The following is a 19971-nucleotide window of genomic DNA, read 5'->3' as shown; positions in this document are numbered from 1 at the left end:
CACAGCTAACAGTCACCTTTTATTGTGCACTTGTTCTCAGAACATGACAGGAGTCAACCATTACTGAGCTCAGACAGGAGCCATCTTCAGGAGCAGTGCACCTTCATGCTGGCCCTCTTCAGTGGTACTTGCGACGGCGCTCATGTTCTGGAGGGAGGGAAATTTTTGACAGGTGTTCTAATGAAAGGCTACAATCACCCAAAGCCTCCCTGGATGATTCAGGTGACATAAGGGCAGCCTGCCAGTCTGTAGACCTAGAGGCACATGTACACCACAGAAGCCAACTTGCCACCAGGCTGGCTTTCCAGGTCAGACAGCCACCAGGCAACCCCAAGGCACCTGTAGAAGCAGCACTGCTGTGGTACAGCACGCTGGCAGGGGCTGAAAGCTGTAGAATACAGCACAGGAGAAGAAAATCTAATCAGAGACTAACACTGTCGCAAGCACCCTGCACTAGACACCAGCATCTCAGGTATTAAGCGCCAAGTTCTCCAAGGCACTGTACAGACATATCATCACTCAACAACCTGCTTCCCTCTTTGACACTGGCTGCCAGAAAGGCTTTCCAAGTATAACCTCTACTCTAGCTTTGTCTTGTCTTTCCTATATTCTCCATCACAGACTTCTCACTTCAAAGGGTAACACTCACATCTGCTGCACCCTGACAGTTCCCTCAGACTCCCTTGGCTGAAGATGAACTACAGCATCTGACAGAACAAGCCCATACTCCACCTCCTGGGAAGCTGGAGACAAGAGCAGGCAAGAGCACTTACTGAGTTCCTTGTAGGAGAGGCAGTAGCTGAAAAGCACGTACGCTGCCAGCACCATGTTAACCCCAGCAATGCTCCCTTTCCTCACGTTGATGTACTTGTTGTAGTACCGATTGTAACCTGTAACAAAGGAAGCACTCAGTGCAGGTCAGCTGTAGCTCAGGGACCCAGTCCTCAGGCCCTTTAAGCTGCTAACCCTCAAACACTGGCTAATAAGGGGGGGGGGGGGGGGGTGCGGCACATACACCTGTAAGATCATGTACCACAGACCAAGGTCAACTGCAGAGTTAAGACCAACTTTAATTTTGCTTCTAAACTTGTTAACCTTTGATCCTACCTCAGTACCAACCTCTTAATTTTGTTCTGCACCCAGCCTCCAGTAAGGCTCACTTTAGTTGTGGCTAGCTGAGTCAGCCAAGCACTTTAAGTCTGCATTAAGTGCCTAAGTCTCATAGGCACGGTGCATCCACTAAAAGAAACAAGTAGAAACTAAACTATAGATGATTTAAAAAGAATGAAATGGGGCTAGAGAGATGCCTTAGAACCCTAAGAACCCAGGTTCAATTCCCCAGGACCCATGTTAACCAGATGCACAAGGGGGCACATGTATCTGGAATTTGTTTGCAGAGGCTGGAAGCCCTGGGACACCCATTTTCTCTCCCTCTTTCTCTGTCAAATAAATAAAAATACAATATATTTTAAAGTTTAAAAAATCTAAAAGAATGAAATGAAGTCCTGGAGAGAGGGCTTCAGCACTTAAGGTGCTTGCCTGCAAAGACTTACAGGTCAGGTTCAATCCCCCAGTACCCACGGTCAGCCAGGTGCACCAAGTGGTGCATGCATCTGGACTCGGGTTGCAGTGGCTGAAATGCTGGGATTAACCTTGAGATAAGGCTTTTATTGCCAAAATTAAGTCATGGCATAAAGAGAACTGAAGACACATCTAGAATGCTCAAACCTCTCTGGAAAGCTCCAGTGATGCCTTTAGGGGTGAAGTCCCGCGTTAAGATCCAGCTTGACAGCTCCCCCAGTTTGACGTCCATAAGTTTCTTGTCCTTCAGTGACACTGAGAAGAAAGAACATCAACAGTGAACAGATCCCCCAGTGACACAAGTAGTATCCTTTGATCACAAGTTCAATGACTCATCCGTACATCTTACACAGGTGGCACAAGAATCACACTGAATAAATACATCACACATGCTATGGCTTCCTGCCACTGCAAACAAACTCCAGACATACGTGCTACTTTGTTTATCTGGCTTTACGTGGGTATTGAGGAATTGAACCTGGGCTGTTGGGCTTTGTAAGCAAGCATAACTGTTGAGCCATCTCTCCAGTCCCCTTTTTAAAATATTACAGGGGAAAAAAAAATTACAAGGAAGATGAGCATGGTGGTGCACGCCTTTAATCCTAGCACGTGGGAGGATTGTGGAGAGCTACATAGTGAATTTCAGGTCAGCCTGGGCTAGACTGAGACCCTACCTCAAAAAAACTAAAAAACAAAGAAAAAAAATTTACAGGGGCTGGAGAGATCTTAGCCATTAAAGCACTGGCCTGCAAAGCCTAAGGACCCATGTTCAATTCTCCAGGTCCTAGGTAAGCCAGATACAAGGTGACCCCAATGCATAAGGTTGCACATATGCACCAGGGGGCACACATCTGGAGTTCGATTACAGTGGCTGGAAGCCATGGTGCATCAATTCTCTCTCACATAAAAAATGAAAAAAGTCCAGTCTTGTTGGGCTTGCCTCAAAGTTCTATTTATATAGAGAGAGAGAGGAGGGGGAGGGTGAAGAAAGGAAGGGAGCACCAGGGCTTCCAGCCACTGCAGATGGACTCCAGATGCATATACCACTTTGTCCATCTGGCTTACATGGGTACTGGGGAGTTGAATCCAGGCTGTCAAGCTTTGCAAGTAAGCACTTTAACTGCTAAGCCATCTCCAACCTGACACCTTTCTTTTTGGGGAGTGGTGTTGGGGATTGAGCCCAGAACACACTAGACAAACATTCTACCAGTGAATCATCCCCCCAACCCTTAGACACTTGGGTCTTTTACTTGAATCCAGGGCTTACCTATTCTGAGGTAGCCAGCTTGCCCAGGGATCTCCTGTCCCTGCCTCCTCAGTGGTAGGATTACCCCTCCTCAGTGGTAGGATTACCTGATTGCTTGGGGTCCAAACTTTAGGTTCTCATAGCTTAAATGTTAAGTGAGCCATCTCAGCCCTGTGAGTTCCTTTTATTCAGTGGGGTTTTTGTTTTTTTCTTTTAAGAAACCTAAGGGATTTCAATTTCAGGCATCCTATCTGGGACTGCAGAGGTCAACAATTTCCAAAGGTAAGAAAAGACAACATATTTCAAGAAATCAAAGAACTTGGTCTTACCAACCTCTCCAAAAGCACAAAAAAGGGGTCCTGGACAGTTAAGCCTGTTTGGGGATGACAACCTAAGCAGTGTCCCTACAGCCCTGTATACAGTCATAAGCTGGTGGCACCCTGTCATTTGTGGCTGGTGAACAAGCACTGCCTGGACATTCATCAAGGCCTCGAGATAACTCAAAGTAGGTTGGAAACGAGCCATGAAGCTTTGTGTTTGCTCTTGTTCCAAGGTGGGAGCTCCTGGGAAGCCTGCAGGATTCTCCTTAGGAGATTCTGCCTCTGGATCCCCAAATAGAGAAGAAACCATGGAATGACTGAGTCTGGCTCCTCCTGTGGTTGGTCATCTTTAAGAAGGAACAATAGGGGATTTAGCAGTTAAGACCCTTGCCTGCAAAGCCCAAGGACCCAGGTCCAATTTCCCACTACCCACATAAAGCCATATGCACAAGGAGGTGCATGTGTCCAGAATTCTTTTCCAATGACTAGAAGCACTGGCCCATCCATTTTCTCTCAAATATATATATTTTGGGGGAAGGAAGAACAATGGCCAGGCATGGCAGTGCATGCCTTTAATCCCAGCACTCAGGAGGCAGAGGTAGGAGGATTGCTGTGAGATCCTACTCAAAAAATAAATAAAGGAACAGTGGGAAGTTAGTGAGCTAGCTCAGTGGATAAAGTACTCACCACTCAAATTCTGCCTCAAATGAGGCAGTAGGACTGATCATATGCACATGCACGTTCCATCATCATTCTCATATACTCCCCACCCCTTTCTCACACAAAGTGCATGCAGGCAAACAAAGAAAAGACCGTGGTCTGGACCTTCCTGCCCTGAAGAGGACAAGGGAAACCAGTATGAAACTTATTTACAAAGTAAGAAATTGAGACACATTGGTACCAAGCCCACAATTTCTGACCCAGAGTCTGCAACCTGATACCACACTCCACTGCCACTCCTGTATGAAGCAGGAATTGCAGGTGGACATTCTCTTGCTGCACCAAGGGGGAAGTTCCCAATCTGACTGCTGGGAACCAAGAACTTTATCTTTCCCTGCAATAGATATCCTTAGAATAGAGCTTGCAAAGCCTGACACTTGGGTTTAGTTCCCTAGAACCCACATAAAGCCATATGTACAAAGGTGCATATGCATCTGGAGTTCATGTGCAGTGGCAAGAGACCTTGGAGCATATATAATCTTCATCTCTCTTAAATAAGAAAATAAATCCTTAAAAAAAAAAATCCCCAGCAGGGTGTGGTGAGGCACTCCTTTAACCCCAACACTTGGGAGGCAGGAGGGATTGCCATGAATTTGAGGCCACCCTGAGACTACATAGTGAATTCCTGGTCAGCGTGGGCTAAAGTGAAACCCTACCTCAAAAAATTTAAAAACTCCTTGGAATAAGTGTACATGCATTTCTTTGTAAAACAAGGGCAATAATAGTGCCTATGTTGGTATAGGGCTCTAGATAGTATATAAATAAGAACTATTATGTTTCGGGCTGGGAAGATGGCTTAGCGGTTAAGCGCTTGCCTGTGAAACCTAAGGACCCTGGTTCAAGGCTCAATTCACCAGGACCCACGTTAGCCAGATGCACAATCTGGAGTTCATTTGCAGTGGCTGGAGGCCCTGGCACGCCCATTCTCTCCCTTTCTCTATCTGCCTCTTCCTGTCTGTTGCTCTCAAATAAATAAACAAAAAAATAAAATAAAGAACTATTATGTTTCTACCTGATTATGAGCTATCAGAAGATGGAAACAAGCTGGGCATGGTAGCACATGCTTTTAGCTCCAGCACTCAGGAGGCAGAGGTGAGAGGGTAACAGTGAGTTGGAGACCATCTTGGGACTACAAAGTGAGTTTCAGGTCCACCTGTGCTAGAATGAGAAGAAAAACAAAAAGCAATACAAGATAGGAACATCCTTGCTCACAGTTCATAATACATGACATTTTCAACAGTAGTTGTGGAATAATCACAGGTCTTGGGAGGGCAGGTGATCTCATAGCTTAGAGAAGAAATACATTAGCCACTAATTATGAGACACATGGAAACAAGTATTTATTCCTACATGCTAAATCCAAACCAGAGCAAAGTCAGGAAGGATTCACTAAGGCCTCTAACATAGGATTTTGTTTTCCTAAACAATCCATTCAAGGACTGAGGAGATAACTCAGTGGTTAAAGCCACTTGCATGCAAAACCTAGCAGCCCGGGGTTCAATTCCCCAATGCCAATGTAAAAACAGACACACAAAGTGTCACATATGTGTGGTGGTGGTTTGCAGCTGCAAGAGGCCCTGGTGTGCCCATACTCTCAAATAAGTCAATATTGAAAAAAAAGATTATTTTAAAAAAAGAAAAAAATCATCTAAAAACATAACACGGGGGCTAAGGAGATGGCTCAGCAGCTAAAGGCACTTGCTTGCAAAGCCTGCCAACTGGTTCAATTCCCCAGCACCCATCACATAAAGCTGGACGCAAAACGGCAGCATTTGGCAATTTGCAACAATAATATGAGCAGCACACACAGAGAGATAAAATGAATTTTAAAAGAAATCAGAGTTAGGGTATGGTGGTGCACACCCTTAATCCCAGTACTCAGGAAGCAGAGGTAGGAGGATCGTTGTGAATTCAAGGCCAGCCTTGTATTAAGAGTGAGTTCCAGGGCTGGAGAAATGGCTTAGCAGTTAAGCACTTGCCTATGAAGCCTAAGGACCCCGGTTCAAGGCTCGGTTTCCCAGGTCCCATGTTAGCCAGATGCACAAGGGGGCGCATGTGTCTGGAGTTCGTTTGCAGAGGCTGGAAGCCCTGGCGCACCCATTCTCTCTCTCCCTCTATCTGTCTTTCTCTCTGTGTCTGTCGCTCTCAAATAAATAAATTTAAAAAAAAAAAAAAAAAAGAGTTCCAGGTCAGCTTGGGCTAGAATAGGTCCCTGCCTCAAAAACAAAATCATTACTTATAAGATATAACCACACAATTGTTCTCCTGGGTGATTCTGAGTATGTAGGTATGTGACATGGCCTTGACGAAAGGCCAAAGTAAAAACTGGAATGACAGTACTGGGGAAATGGGTCAGTTGGTAAAGTACTTGAAGGACCTGAGTGCAGATCGCTAGCACCCACATAAGGCCAGGTGTGGTACAAAGTCCCTGTAAGATGGAGACAGGAGAATCCCTGTGACATACTAGCTAGCTAGTCTGACTGAACAGTTGAGCTCCAGGTTCAGCGAGAGATCCTGTCTCAAATAAATAAGGTGGAAAATAGAGTGGGCTGTGGTGGTGCATGCCTTTAATCCCAGCACTCAGAAGGCAGAGGTAGGAGAATCACCGTAAATTCAAGGCCACCCTGAGACTACCTAGTGAATTCCAGGTCAGCCTGAGCTAGAGACCCTACCTCAAAAAACAAAAAAATAAATAAGGTGGAGAATGATTGAGGAAGACATCCAAAGTCAACCTCTGGCCTCCATATGCAAGTGTACCTACCCACATACAAAGACACACAAATAACACGTCCCTCCTCCCCCCAAAAATAACCAGGGATGATCAGCTCAAACCAACTGATTCCTCCTTCAATGTTAGCCAGGCAATGCTCCAAATAAAAATATAAATAAACAATAGAAAGGAGTCAGGTCTCATGCAGCCCAGGCTGGCCTTAAAACTATATAGCAACACAAGCCCTCTTACTCCAGAACCTCCTGAGTCCACCTCCCCAACTCCTGAGTGCTGGCTTTACAAGTGTTCCACCTGGTTTTCTGCAGTGCTGGGGATCAAACCCCAAAGCTTCATCCATTCAAAACAAGTACTTTACCAAATTTTAAGTTACATTCCAAGCTCCCCAAGAAACTTTCATGTACAAAATTGTTTTGTTTGTTTTGTTTCTGGTTTTTCCAGATAGGGTCTCACTCTTGCTCTAGCCCAGGAAAATTGGATTTTTATTTGTGGTTTGGCCTTTTTGAAAAAGGGTCTTGCTGGACATGGTGACACATGCCTTTAATCCCAGCACACAGAAGGCCAAGGTACGAGAATTGCTGGGAGTTTGAGGCCAGCCTGAGACAGCACAGTGAATTCCAGTTCAGCCTGCAGCTAGAGAGAGATCCTACCTCAAAAAAAAAAAAAAAAGAAGAAGAAGAAGGAGGAGGAGCCGGGTGTGGTGGCGCACGCCTTTAATCCTAGGACTCAGGAGGCAGAGGTAGGAGGATCACCATGAGTTCAAGGCCACCCTGAGATGACAGAGTTAATTCCAGGTCAGCCTGGACCAGAGTGAGACCCTACCTCGAAAAACAAAAACAAAAAGGAAGTACTGGAGAGATGGTTCAGCAGTTAAGACACTTGCCTGCACAGCCTAAGGACCCAGGTTCGATTCCCCAGTACCCATGTAAAAAAGTCAGATGCACAAGGGCACAAGGTGGTGCATGTATCTGGAGTTCATTTGCAGTAGCTAGTGGCCCTGGTATGCCCATTCTATCTCTGCCTCTTTTTCTCAGTGGCCTCGAACTCCAGGCAATCCTCTGCTTCCCAAGTGCTAAGATGAAAAGGCATATGTCACCATGCCTGGCTTATGTTTAAAAAAAGAAAAGAAAAAGGAATGAATCCCTGGTTAGCCTGAGCTAAAGTGGGACTCTACCTTGAAAACCCAAAAACAGAAAAAGGGTCTTGCTATATAGGACCAGCTGGCCTTCATCTTGTGGTACTCCTCCTGCCTCAACCTCCCAAGTACTAGGGTTACACGTACATGCCATCACACCTGGCTACACAAATTAAATTGTTTAATCCTCAATCCAAAGCACTCTTCACTTCTCTGCTTAAACAAGATGCCAAACTTTAATGTTCTTATTTTATTTTAAACACAAGTTTATTAGCCCAAGCTGGCCCCAACATCCTGAATGCTGCAATAACTCTTATGCACTACCAACACCCACCTTCAATGTTCTCTTTTCATGATGCAACCTATGAAAACAAGTACCAATGTGAATCATGACTCATCTCATGCCCACTTTACAGATGGGAAAACAGCTTCACAAGCCATTTTGCTGAGCATTTCTTCATCTTTCCAGGCTAAGACAAGAGGACTGAATCAAATTCAAGGCCAGTCTGGGTTACGTAGAGAGATGCTGTCTCAACAGCAACAGCAGCATAGAAATAGGTAAGGCATACAGAGGCTAATCAAAGCTGCCACTGTCAGCTGGGTGTGATGGCTCACACTTTTAATCCTAGCAATTGGGGTGTGGAAGTAGGGGGATTGCTATGAGTTTGAAGCCAGTCTGGAAGTACAGGTTGAGTTCCAGGTCAGCCTGGGCTACAGTGAGACCCTATCTGAAAAACAAAAACACAAAAAACTGCTACTCTCAGTCTAGGTAACTTTAGCCATGCCACACATCATACTGTTATTTTCCTTCTTTAAATTGGGGTCCATTTTCTCTCTGTATCTGTCTCTAATAAATAAAACAAAAATAATTATAAAAACGGGGGTGGGGGGCTGGAGACATGGCTTAGCGGTTAAGGCACTTGCCTGTGAAGCTTAAAGATCCAGGTTCAATTCTCCAGGTCCCACATAAGCCAGATGCACAAAACGGCCCATGTATCTGGAGCTCATTTGCAGTGGCTGGAGGCTCTGATGCACCCATTCTCTCTCTCTCCTTGCAAGTAACTAATAAAAATATTATAAAATAGCCCGGCGTGGTGGCACACGCCTTTAATCCCAACAATCGAGACAGAGGTAGGAGGATCACCGTGAGTTCGAGGCCACCCTACGACTACATAGGGAATTCCAGGTCAGCCTGGGCTAGAGTGAGACTCTACCTCGAAAAGCCAAAAAAAAAAAAAATTACTTACACACACACACACACACACACACATATATAACAAAATAAAATAAGAGTGATACAGGCTTGTAACCCCAGTCCTAGGGAAGCTGAAGTATGGTGAGTCAGGCACCAGATATACACCAGGACCTGTCTCAAAACCACAGCAAAAAAAAAAAAAAAAAAAAGTGTGCAGCACAGTGGATGAGCGCAGAGATCTAGAACTACACATGCTCATCCTAAGGTCAAGCCTCGTTAATTAGCTCATCTGCCCCATCTCAGCTGGCTCGGGAGTTCTGACCTTGAACAGGTCATTTCACCTCTGCGGGCCTTTCAATGCATACGCCTGGAACACTCGGTGTGGTCCAGCACAGTCCCAGGCGCCTGCCGCTCCCAGACCCTAGGTGGAACCTCAGCTTTGGCTAGGGCAGGCTCTGTTTTGCGTTAAGGTTCAAAGTGTTCCCGCCCGTGTCGCAGGAGGAAAAGACTGCCCGCTGTTCCTGGGCGGAGAGCGGGGCGGCGGCCAGGCCCGCAGACGCGTCTCCAGGCTTGCGCTCGTCCTCAAGCCGCAAGGCAGGCGGCGCAGCCCGGGACCACGGGAACCGCCGCCCGGCTTGGGGACGGCACGGGACGCTGCGGCATGCATGTGCGCAGGGCACAACCGAGGAGGCCGCGGCGACCGTCCCTAAGGGACGGGCATGCGGCTCCGCAGCTCCCTCCCAGGCTGGGGCAGTTCTGCGGCCCTGCTCCCAGCCTCGGCCTTCAACACCACATCCAACACGGCTCCCGAAGACTCACCGGCTGACGCCATCTCGAAGTCCTGGTGTCAGCGGAGCTCGGCCGCGCGCGAAGACTGTCGGGTAGGGAGCGCGCCCCCTCCCCCCGCGGGGCGTGGAAGCAGAGGCTCACAGGAAGTAGGTCACGACTGGCGGGGCTGGCCCCGCGAGGAGACCATGATGTGAAGGGAAGCTCCTGGGAGCTGCAAAGGTGCAGCGGCTCGCGATGTTTGGAGAACTGGTGGTTCAGACTGGGCTCCCTGACCCAGTAGGCCGGGAAGAAACCTCATATTCCCTTCCAAAAGAACGTCCTGTGCACTTAGGAGACATGAAACGGTAGGGAACCGGGAGGGAGCGCCAGCTGTCTCGGGGAGTTCTGCAGGAGCGCGCCCTTACCCAGGGAGCGATAAGGGATGACCATTGCCAGGCAACGAGACAATTCATAAGGTTGGAGGGAAGGATAAATGCAACGAGCTTTACTGTAAAGAGATTAGGATCACAGCAAAGACTGCAACCGCCGGCAGGCTTAATTACAAGCAAGACAGCACCCAAGCAAGAATGTGTGGGCGCCCAAAAGTGGTAGCTTGACTGAGGGATATATATGGAGGAAGCAGCCATGCTTTTGGTGAGCTCCACTTATAACGGATTCTTACCCAGGGAACAGCAAAGAATTAACCAGTCCTGAACCTAGAGACCATCACAAGACCAGTAGGGAAGTGGGGGGTAGTGTATGGAGTGGGCTTTGTTAAACGGGATTCAGAATTACACCAAAAACACAGCCAGCCAGCCGGCTTAGTTATAAGCAAGACAGCACCCATGGAAGGTGTTTTTTTGTTTGTTTAGTTGGTTGGTTTTTTGAGGTAGGGTCTCACTCTAGCCCAGGATGACCTGAAATTCATTATGTAGTCTCAGGGTGGCCTTGAATTCACGGTGGTCCTCCTGCCTCTGCCTCCCGAGTGCTGGAATTCAAGGTATGTGCCACCATGCTGGGCTCCCGTGAAAGGTTTTTATGAAGCACATAATGAGACTAACTCTGTTTGGTCTGATTTTTTTTTTTTTTTTTGAAATAGAGAAGAGGCAGACAGAAGGAAAGACAGAATGAGCACGCCAGACCCTTTAGCCACAGCAAACAAACTCCAGATGCATGCGCCCCTTGTGCATCTGGCTTACATGGGTCCTGGGGAATCAAACCAAGGTCCTTAGGCTTCTCAGGCAAATTCCTTAACCGCTAAGCCATCTCTCCAGCCCTGGTTTGATTATTTGAACTTGTAAAACTGGAGGAGCTAGATGCTGAATTGGGTCCCTGGAAACACAGAACCTTGGCCAGGTTACCAGCTATTTTAATTGTAGAATTGTTTTTCCATTCCTCTGGAGCTGAAGTTTGTCTTGCTGTAATGAGTGTACCATTTATGAGGACAATGGTTCAATAAGAGGGGACAACAGAAGGAACAAGGCTGCGCCCTCCTGGGGAAGCAAGTCTGTCTCTAGAAGGTTTAGATTGGGGGTGGGGGTGGGAACAGGGTCTCACTAGCTCAGGCTGACCTGGAATTCACTATGTAGTCTCAGTCTGCCCTCCAACTCACAACAATCTTCCTACCTCTGCCTCCCAGTGCTGGGATTAAAGGTGTGTACCACCAAGCCCAGCTAGAATTTCATTTTTAAAAAATATTTTATTATTTAGTTATTTATTTGACAGAGAAAGAGGGAGAGAGGGAGAGAGAGAATGGGTACACCAGGGCCTTCAGCCACTGCAAACGAACTCCAGATGCATGCACCCCCTTGTGCATCTGGTTTACGTGGGTCCTGGAGAATCGAACCTGGGTCCTTTGGCTTTGCAGGCAAACACCTTAACCACTAAGTCATCCCTCCCATTCTAGAATTTCTTTAGAATGCCTAATTAGAACTCCTGAAGAAGTCAGCAACCCGTTTTCTTTCTATATAGCTCTGTGGGCATGTAATATTAAGTTAGCATATTTAAGAGTTTATGTCAATGTTTACCTGTTTCCCTTTGGCGATGTTTAAAGCTGTAACTTCAGCTACTTGGGCACTGGTATCAGTGGGGAAGGGATTAGATTCAAGAGCCTCAAATTTCATTACCACTGCATATCTTGCCTTCCTTGTTTTATATCTTGGGCAAAGAAACTACTTTAGTCTATGAGGTCTTTAGCTAGGGCCAGGCTAAACTAGTGAGAATTTTTTTTTTTTTTTTTTTTTTTTGAGGTAAGGCCTTGCTCTAGTCCAGGCTGATCTGGAATTCACTATGTAGTCTCAGGGTGGCCTCAAACTCATGGCAATCCTCCTACCTCTGCCTCCCAAATGCTGGGATTAAGGGTGTGTGCCACCACACTCAGCTCCTTTTTTAAAAAAAATATTTGATTTTTATTTTGAGAGAGAGAAAAAGAAGTAGAGAGAGAAAATGGGCTCACCGGGGCCTCTAGCCACTGCAAATGAACTCCAGATGCATGTGCCACCTTGTACATCTGGCTTAGATGGGTCCTGGGGAATCGAACCTGGGTTATTTGGCTCTTTGCAGACAAGTGCCTTAACTGCTAAGCCATCTCTCCATCCCACAAATGAGAACTATTTTTAAAGCCTTGGGGTAAAACAGTGTAGGCAACTTGACCTGTCCCCAGGATCAACTGAGTTAGAAGTATGTAAGGATGAAAGGGCACCAAATCTCATTAATCAAGCAGAGGTCCTGAACTAATCTCTATTTTATTTATTTTTTTTTTTTTTTTGGGGGGGGTAGGGTCTCACTCTAGCTCAGGCTGACCTGGAATTCACTAAGGAGCTAATCTCTATTTATTGGGCCCCTTTCAGATTCTAACAATTTGAGAGTTATATGGACTGATGCAGTCTTTAAGGGGTCCCTGTGGTGTGTGTGTGTTTTTGAGGTAGGGTCTCACTCTAGCCCAGGCTGACCTGGGATTCGCTATGTAGTCTCAGGGTCACCTTGAACTCACAGTGATCCTCCTACGTCTGCCTCCTGAGTGCTGGGATTAAAGACATGCACCACCATGCCCAGCTCCCTGTGTGTGTGGTTTTTTTTAAGGGTATGATTATGGACTGAACTCCATGAATTATTTCTGATTTTAATAGATACTGCCTTAGATGGAGGAAAAAGTAGAGTCCTTGAGGTGTATCTGGACAGAAGTAGCAGTGACTGCTCAGCCTACAGCTTCTTTGCCAGTCTAAAGAATCTACATTGTCCTCCACCAAAGAAAGGTACCAGGAGCTAGCTTGGTGGCACATACCTTTAATCCCAGCACTTGGAAGGCAAAGGCAGGAGGATTGCTGTGAGTTCGAGGTCACCTTGGGACTACATAGAGAATTCCAGGCCAGCCTGGGCTAGAGTGAGACCCTGCCTCAAAAAACCAAAGGAAAAAAATAATAATAACTAAGCTGGATATGGTTAGTACACGTCTGTAATCTTAGCACTTAGGAGACTAGATTAAGTGTGAGGCCAGCCTAGGTCAAATAGAAAGTTTCAAACCAGCTTGGCTATCTAGTGAGATCCTGTCTTGAAAACAGAATCAAAATGTAGCCTAGTGGTTGCAAGCCTCTTACATCAACATTTGGGTTGTGGAGAAGGAACATTCAAGGCCAGTGTGGGCAATATAATGAGTTGCAAGTGAATCTAGGCAATAATGTGAGACCTTCTTACCCTCAAAAAAGAAAAGATGTAGGCATTCTAAAGAAATTCTAGGGCTAAAGGGATGGCTTAGCAGTTAAGGAGTCTGCCTGAAAAGCCAAAGGACCTAGGTTCGATTCCCCAGGACCCATGTTAGCCAGATGCACAATTGGATACACGCATCTGGAGTTTGTTTGCAGTGGCTGAAGGCCCTGGTGTACCCATTCTCTCTCTCCCTATTTTGTTTTCGAGGTAGGATCTTACTGTAGCTTAGGCTGACCTGGAATTCATTATTTAGTCCCAAGGTGACCTCCAACACTCGGAAATCTTCCTACCTCTGCCTCCCAAGTGCTGGGATTAAAGGCATGCACCACCACCCCTGGCTCTGTTTTCTTTACTATGTTCCATAGCAGATTAATATTTATCACTTTTATAATATTTCATTGAAATAAAGATAAATATTTCATTAAAGATTAAAATAAAGATTTACATTCAGAATTTTAACAAATGCTTTATTTCCAAATCATTCCCTGCTGCTGTCTGGCTAAATGTATATACTATGCTAATCAAACTGCCCAATAAGCACTTTTCTTAATGTTAATACTCATATATTAATGCTACTTTCACTTTTGGTAGAGAACCTACTCTTTTCAGATGGCAGTGACCTTGGGATGACTCAGAAGGCATCATGGTGCTAGAAAGAAGTGACATGAGTACTCAGCACTGCAATATCTCTATCACACCTTCCAAGGCTCAGGGTCTATTGCGGAAAAGGTGGCAGAAAGAATGTAAGAGCCAAAGGAAGGGTAGGACTCATTACAACATGCTCCCCCCAGACACCAAAAGGCCTGGATGTCCATGACCTCACAGTGCCTGACACTACCTACACAAGACCATCATAATAAAAGGAAAAGATCATGACATCAAAATAAAAGAGAGACTGATGGGAGAGTGGGGGAATATTGTCGGGAGCCATTTTGGCTGGACTTGTATCCATAGCTCTGGGCTTCTTGTGGCAAGACATTAGCAAAACTATAGCAACCTACATGTAAGCAAGATTATGTAAATTCAGTGTCAGGAAGCGGTTTGGCAGCAAGATCTTAGCACCTACTTGCAAACAAGATTATGTATATTCAGCCATTTGGCTGGTCTTTTGTACTGAGAAGTGATTGAAGTGCAAAAACTCTGTAACAGGAAGGGTTTTGTGATAGAAACTTGTGAAGCTCATAAAATCTTTGTCCATGGAAAAACTGTTTGTAAAAAGATATAAAAAGGAATGCTGTGAAATAAACTGTGTCTTCAGTCCTGGCTTGAGGCCTTGCTTCAGCCCTTGACTGGGGTCCATGCTTTCAGTCTTTCTCCTGTCTTTCCTTAATCCTCACTCCCCATCAGGCTCGAACCCTTTCAGCCGGCAGGCTCCAGCAGAGAAAATGGGTGGAGGGAGGGCATTACCATGGGATATAGTTTACAATCATGGAAGTTGTTAATAAAAAAAAAATCAATAAAAAATAAAAATTAAATTAAAATTAAAAAAAAAGCTGAGTGTGGTGGAGCACACCTTTCCAACACAACACAAGGCATCAGTTTTCTTCTCTTTGCTGGGACAAAACACCTGACCAAAAGCAGTCTCTGGGAGGAAAGCAGTCTCAAGGAGAAGATTTGTCATGGTGGAAAAGCACGGTGTGAGTGGGGAGTTGCCTCACACATCAGCAAGAAGGAAGTAGGAGAGGAGCTGGCTAGTGGACACTCGGTAGGGCTGGACTAAGAAACATTAGGGCTGCCCCCAGCGACACACCGCCTCCAGCAAGGCTCCACCTCCCAAATGCTCCGCCAGCAGGGGATTGAGTGTGAGGCTCAAGCAAGAACATCTGAGGCTGTGGGGGACTTTTCACATTCATACCACCACCATAACACAGACCTCTGTGCTGTTGGTTTCAGATTCTGAATCTGTGCCTGAAACTAGAGAGTTCTTTTTAAAGCAGCATGTTTATGGAGGGACATCTCCTGAAAGGGAAGTGATCACAGGAAAGAATGAAAAGGATGATTTCTAGAGTTCTGGACTGTTGGAAGCCTGGGAAGATGAAGATACATTAGACAGGCAGCAAGGCAGTCAGAAGATGGGGTTAATACAGATCATGTTGAAGCCTCAGAAAACCCCTTTGGAGCCTTATCCTGAAACTGGGGGAAGTGCAAAGCCAACTACACATAGGGAAAGTTTATGGGATGAAAAAGAAACGAGAGTGTGATACCTGTGGGAAGTGCTTTAGCCCCTATCAGCCTCCAGCCTACATCAGGGAGTTCACACTGGAGAGAAGCCCCACAAGTGCAGTGAGTGCGGAAAGGCCTTTCACTGGAGCGCATCACAGAAGTCATACTGAAGAGAAACTGCATGAGTGTAACGAGTGTGGTAAAGCCTTCAGTTACCATTATCCAGCATCGCATCATCCACACTGGAGACAAACCCTGCAAGTACAAGGAATGTGGGAAGAACGTACCTCATTCGACACTATGCCCCTGACCTGCGGGACCAATCTAACATGGGGTGGTCGAGGAGGGCTGCAACCTGAAAGAACGGACGGGCAAGGAGAAGGAGACCAAGCGGAGGATTTGTCAAGGTCTTGTTTAATGTCGGGTTTTTTAGCTCTTTTATAGTCAACCAGCAGGTAGGGCAATAAGGAGGGGAAAAAGGGGGAGGAGGTACAAGGAAGGAGGAAGTAGAGCCACCTGGCCATAATCTTCTGGAGCATCTTGTGGTATTTCTGGAATCTTTCTTGTGACATCTCCCAGAGCAGCTGTTTGTTCTCGGGGGAGGGGCTGCATGAGAGCGGCTAGTTCTCTTTTGTCCTTAGGGCAGCCAGGTCATGGTCTCTGACATTTCCTCCCTCTTTGTATAATTGAAATGGGTGTGGCACCCTGTTTTAGGCTATATGGCATGCTTCCAATCCCAGCACCAGTTACTGAAGATGGCCCGCCTGTCTTAAACTATGAGGGCTGCCTCCACTCCTGGATCCACAATAATCCCGTCATTGGCCGTGATTACAGCTCATGGATGGTGATCTGCCTGTCTTAGGCTATGTGGATGGCCTCCAGGGAATGGGCTCTACAATATTCTCGTCTCTGGCTGCGGCCATAGTTTAGCAGTGTGCCCCTGGGCTTGGTACCATAATAATCCCGTCATTGGGAGCCTCGCAGCCATTTAGGGAATCGAAACCATGACCTGTTGTCAGCCAAGGGAGAAAAATCAAGTCGGGCTGAAGGGGAGCTGAGGGGTGTCTCATCTGTTTGGCCCTCTTCTTCTTGTAGCTGTAATCTGTGGTAATGGACAGACACCGAATTTCTGGTGGCAGAACCAACCTTTCTTTGACAAAAGAAGTTAGTCGTTTAAATGCCCAAGGTCCAAAAGAGAGAAGAAGGAGGAGTCCTACGAAGGGACCAAGAATAGAGGGGAGTAATGTGGAAAACCAAGGAGAAGTGGAGAACCAGTTTTGGTACCATGACTCCTGCTTTTCCTGGTTATGCTTTCATTCCTCCAAGCTGGAATGGACCTTGTCAATACTATTTTGAACTAGGCCAGTTTTGTCTGCATAAAAACAACATTCTTAAGTGCAGCACAGAGTCCCCTCCTGTAAGTACTTATCTACTGCCAAAGAGTTGATTAAATTGTTGTTGGGAGGTGACTAATGAAGTGATGCCTGTGCCTGCTCCAGCGGCATCCAACCCCAGGATAACAGCAAGAGTGATGGCAGTGATAGGCTCCCGTTTGGCACGTGACGGAGATGTTCCTCCCTCCCAAAAATGGAGGAACTCATCTTTGGAATGTATTGTTAGCTTGGTTAAGAGTTGTACAAGGACACAATAATCTTTGTGAGCTAAGAAGGTGGAAGTTACAACGTAAGGAGTGAGACCAGTAGAGCATGCAAAGTAAGTGCCAGCAGGGGCAACAATATAGAGAAAGCTAGAGTTAACAACATGAGTGAGATTGTAGGTTGTTTGAAGCTCTATGGGGGAAGCATGGACAGACCCAGGAGGCACATCGCGCACCCAGATACCTGGGCAACTGTGAGGCCAACCCCATCTTGCCGTTGCCACCATAAAGCCATGGTGTCATTGGTCACAGTTAGTTCTGCATATAAGGCTATCCCTTCATAAAAAGGGGGTCGAGGTGAATAACATACCCAGCATTCCTGAAATTCAGATACATTGGTCTGATGTATGGCCTCTATAGAGGCATTAACCATGGTCAGAATAAGGTCTGCTGATGAAGGCAACCCTAGTGGTAAGGTAGGTTGGAACAGGGTGATGCCGGTGACAGCTTGTGGGGTTGGGGGAGAAGGAGGGATTTTTTTCTTTGCTTGGTTGGGAGGGGGTTGATGAAGAACGGGATTTGGTCCTATTGCAACCTTAGGGAACTGAGGGGGTGTTTTAAGAAGTTTAATTTTAAAAGTAAGGCCGGGGTCTGTCCCGTAGGCATATAACCTAAGGCCCCACTCAAAGCCTCTGTTGGTTCAATCCTGTCTTTTGCCTTCTGGCGTGAAGCTGATATTGAGTGGATTACACCACCCTTTTCTAGAAGAATCATGTCCGCATTCCAAATTTAGCGGTTTTGGATCAGAGACAGTATAAGACTTTTGGGGGGGGGGTTAAGTATGGTCTCGTTAATTGAAGCTTGTAAAGAGCTTAAATCTGTAGATAATTGAGCAAACTCTTTTTGAAGCTTAAGCACATCCCGTAACTCAGCTATCTGTTTAGTGAGATGTTCTTTGGCACCAGTAAGGGTAGAGGGGTGAACCCCTGGAGGTAGCAGAGTGGGTAATAGAGTGGGTGCACAAATCTGGGAGGAGTAAGGGGTCAGTCTGAAAGGGGGGGGGCCGATGCAGTGGGAGGCCAGTCGGGATTATGGTATTTAGCAGCCTCCTCCTCAAGAGAGGTAGCGTCACCTGGATCAAGAGGCTCGGGATCGCAATTTTTTGAAAAAAACGGGTTAATGAGGGGTGTACATTGAGAAGCAGTCTCGGGGGGAGCGGGCTCGGGCAAGGGCAGGTACAACCTTTCTACTGCTTGGGGAGCACCAGAGTTATTGGAGTTAGAACCCATATCGATAATAGCTGACGGGCAAGGGGATTTTTCAGGAGGAGAGGAAAGTGAAACTAAAGAAGCGCTATGTGAAAGAGGACAGAGGCAGTATTCTGCGACAGAAAGGAGTTGTTGTTTATTGGGGTCTGAGTGTGCTTCCTCCACTATGTCTCTTATTAGTCCCCAGTAAGAAAAGACTGTGGAGGGGACAGAATTGGGCCCCTCTTCTTGGAGGCGGCGATTTAAATCTTTGCTGACCTTCTTCCATTTTCCAGGATGGATATCGGGACCAGAAATAATGAACCATGGGCAGACCTTGTCAATAAAGATAAAGAATTGAATAAGGTCCTTTTTCTTAACTCTTACCCCTCTTTCCCTGAGGGAGCTCTTTAAATCTTTAAGAAAGAGAGCTTCCTTAGTAAGCTTATGGCCCATTCTAAAAATCGGATGAGAATGAAGAATAAGGATCCTGACTTTCAGTGAGCCATAGCCGAAATCGTGAGCAACAAAATGGCGGGCACTCTTCAAAATGTCTCTCAGCATACCGAGGAGATTTCCAATGCGGTCTGTCGTCTGGTCGAGACCCGTGCCTCGAGCCCCACATTGGGCGCCAATTGCCCCCGACACACGGGACCAATCTAACATGGGGTGGTCGAGGAGGGCTGCAACCTGAAAGAACGGGCGGGAAAGAAGAAGGAGACCAAGCGGAGGATTTGTCAAGGTCTCGTTTAATGTCAGACTTTTTAGCTCTTTTATAAGCAACCAGCAGGTAGGGCAATAAGGAGGGGGAAAAGGGGGAGGGGGTACAAGGAAGGAGGAAGTAGGGCCACTTGGCCATAATCTTCTGGAGCATCTTGTGGTATTTCTGGAATCTCTCTTGTGACATCTCCCAGAGCAGCTGTTTGTTCTCGGGGGAGGGGCTGCATGAGAGCAGCTAGTTCTCTTTTGTCCTTAGGGCAGCCAGGTCATGGTCTCTGACAACACTATAGGAGACACAGTGGAGCGAAACCCTGCGCATGTAAGAAATGCAGGAAAACTTTTGATGAAACCTGTTCCCTCATTAAACATCAGAGGGTTCCTACTGGAGAAAACCCCTGTGGCTGTAAAGAAAGTGGGAAAGGGGCTGGAGAGATGGCTTAACGGTTAAGGCACTTGCCTGCAAAGCCAAAGGATACCCGTTTGATTTTCCAGGACCCACATAAGCTAGATGCACAAGGGGGCGCACGCATCGAGTTCGTTTGCAGTGGCTGGAGGCTCTGGCATGCCCATTCTGTCTGTCTGTTTGTCTGTCTGTCTGTCTGTCTCTCTCTCTCTCTCTGCCTCTTTCTCACAAATAAATAAATACATAATTGTTTTTTTAAAAAATTTAAAAAAGGGGGCTGGACAACATATTACTAAATGGGGAAAAACTGGAAGCTTTTCCACTAAAATCAGGAACAAGACAAGGGTGTCCACTGTCTCCACTTCTATTTAATATGGTTTTGGAAGTCTTAGCCATAGCAATAAGGCAAGAGACACACATAAAAGGGATACAAATTGGAAAGG

At 46.4% G+C, this 19971-nt stretch overlaps 2 protein-coding genes across 3 annotated transcripts in view; both read right to left on the bottom strand.

Moving 5' to 3' along the window:
- Atp5mf (ATP synthase membrane subunit f) lies at window positions 1-9839 on the bottom strand. Of its 2 annotated transcripts, none has more exons than XM_045142719.1 (4): window positions 9745-9839; window positions 1729-1836; window positions 774-890; window positions 1-147 (listed from the first exon to the last, which is right to left on the bottom strand). In XM_045142719.1, the coding sequence occupies exons 1-4, from the start codon at window positions 9755-9757 to the stop codon at window positions 119-121; spliced, it is 267 nt and encodes an 88-aa protein (XP_044998654.1). In that variant the 5' UTR covers window positions 9758-9839; the 3' UTR covers window positions 1-118. The 2 variants fall into 2 exon arrangements, with proteins under 2 accessions (XP_044998654.1, XP_044998655.1); XM_045142720.1 differs by lacking the exon at window positions 9745-9839 and adding an exon at window positions 4880-4998.
- Window positions 9840-19289: 9450 nt separating this feature from the next.
- Window positions 19290-19971, bottom strand: part of Znf394 (zinc finger protein 394) — a 31342-nt gene continuing 30660 nt past the window's right edge. Inside the window, exon 3 of the mRNA XM_045143831.1 lies at window positions 19290-19436. Within this exon, the coding sequence (XP_044999766.1) occupies window positions 19378-19436 (59 nt within the window). The 3' untranslated portion in view covers window positions 19290-19377. The remainder of the gene's footprint in view (window positions 19437-19971) is intronic.

The sequence above is a fragment of the Jaculus jaculus genome, chromosome 2 (genome assembly GCF_020740685.1).
Source record: "Jaculus jaculus isolate mJacJac1 chromosome 2, mJacJac1.mat.Y.cur, whole genome shotgun sequence".
NCBI lineage: Eukaryota > Metazoa > Chordata > Mammalia > Rodentia > Dipodidae > Jaculus > Jaculus jaculus.
The sequence above is the reverse complement of the archived record's forward strand: the minus strand, read 5'-3'. Positions and strand labels throughout refer to the sequence as shown.

Excerpts from the sequence above, each read along its gene's own strand:
- Atp5mf (XM_045142719.1), bottom strand. Across the intron at positions 891-1,728 it reads CACTGGAGCTTTCCAGAGAG|GTTACAATCGGTACTACAAC; the intron begins GTTTGAGCATTC and ends CCTTTGTTACAG. Across the intron at positions 148-773 it reads CCTCTCCTACAAGGAACTCA|AACATGAGCGCCGTCGCAAG; the intron begins GTAAGTGCTCTT and ends CCCTCCCTCCAG.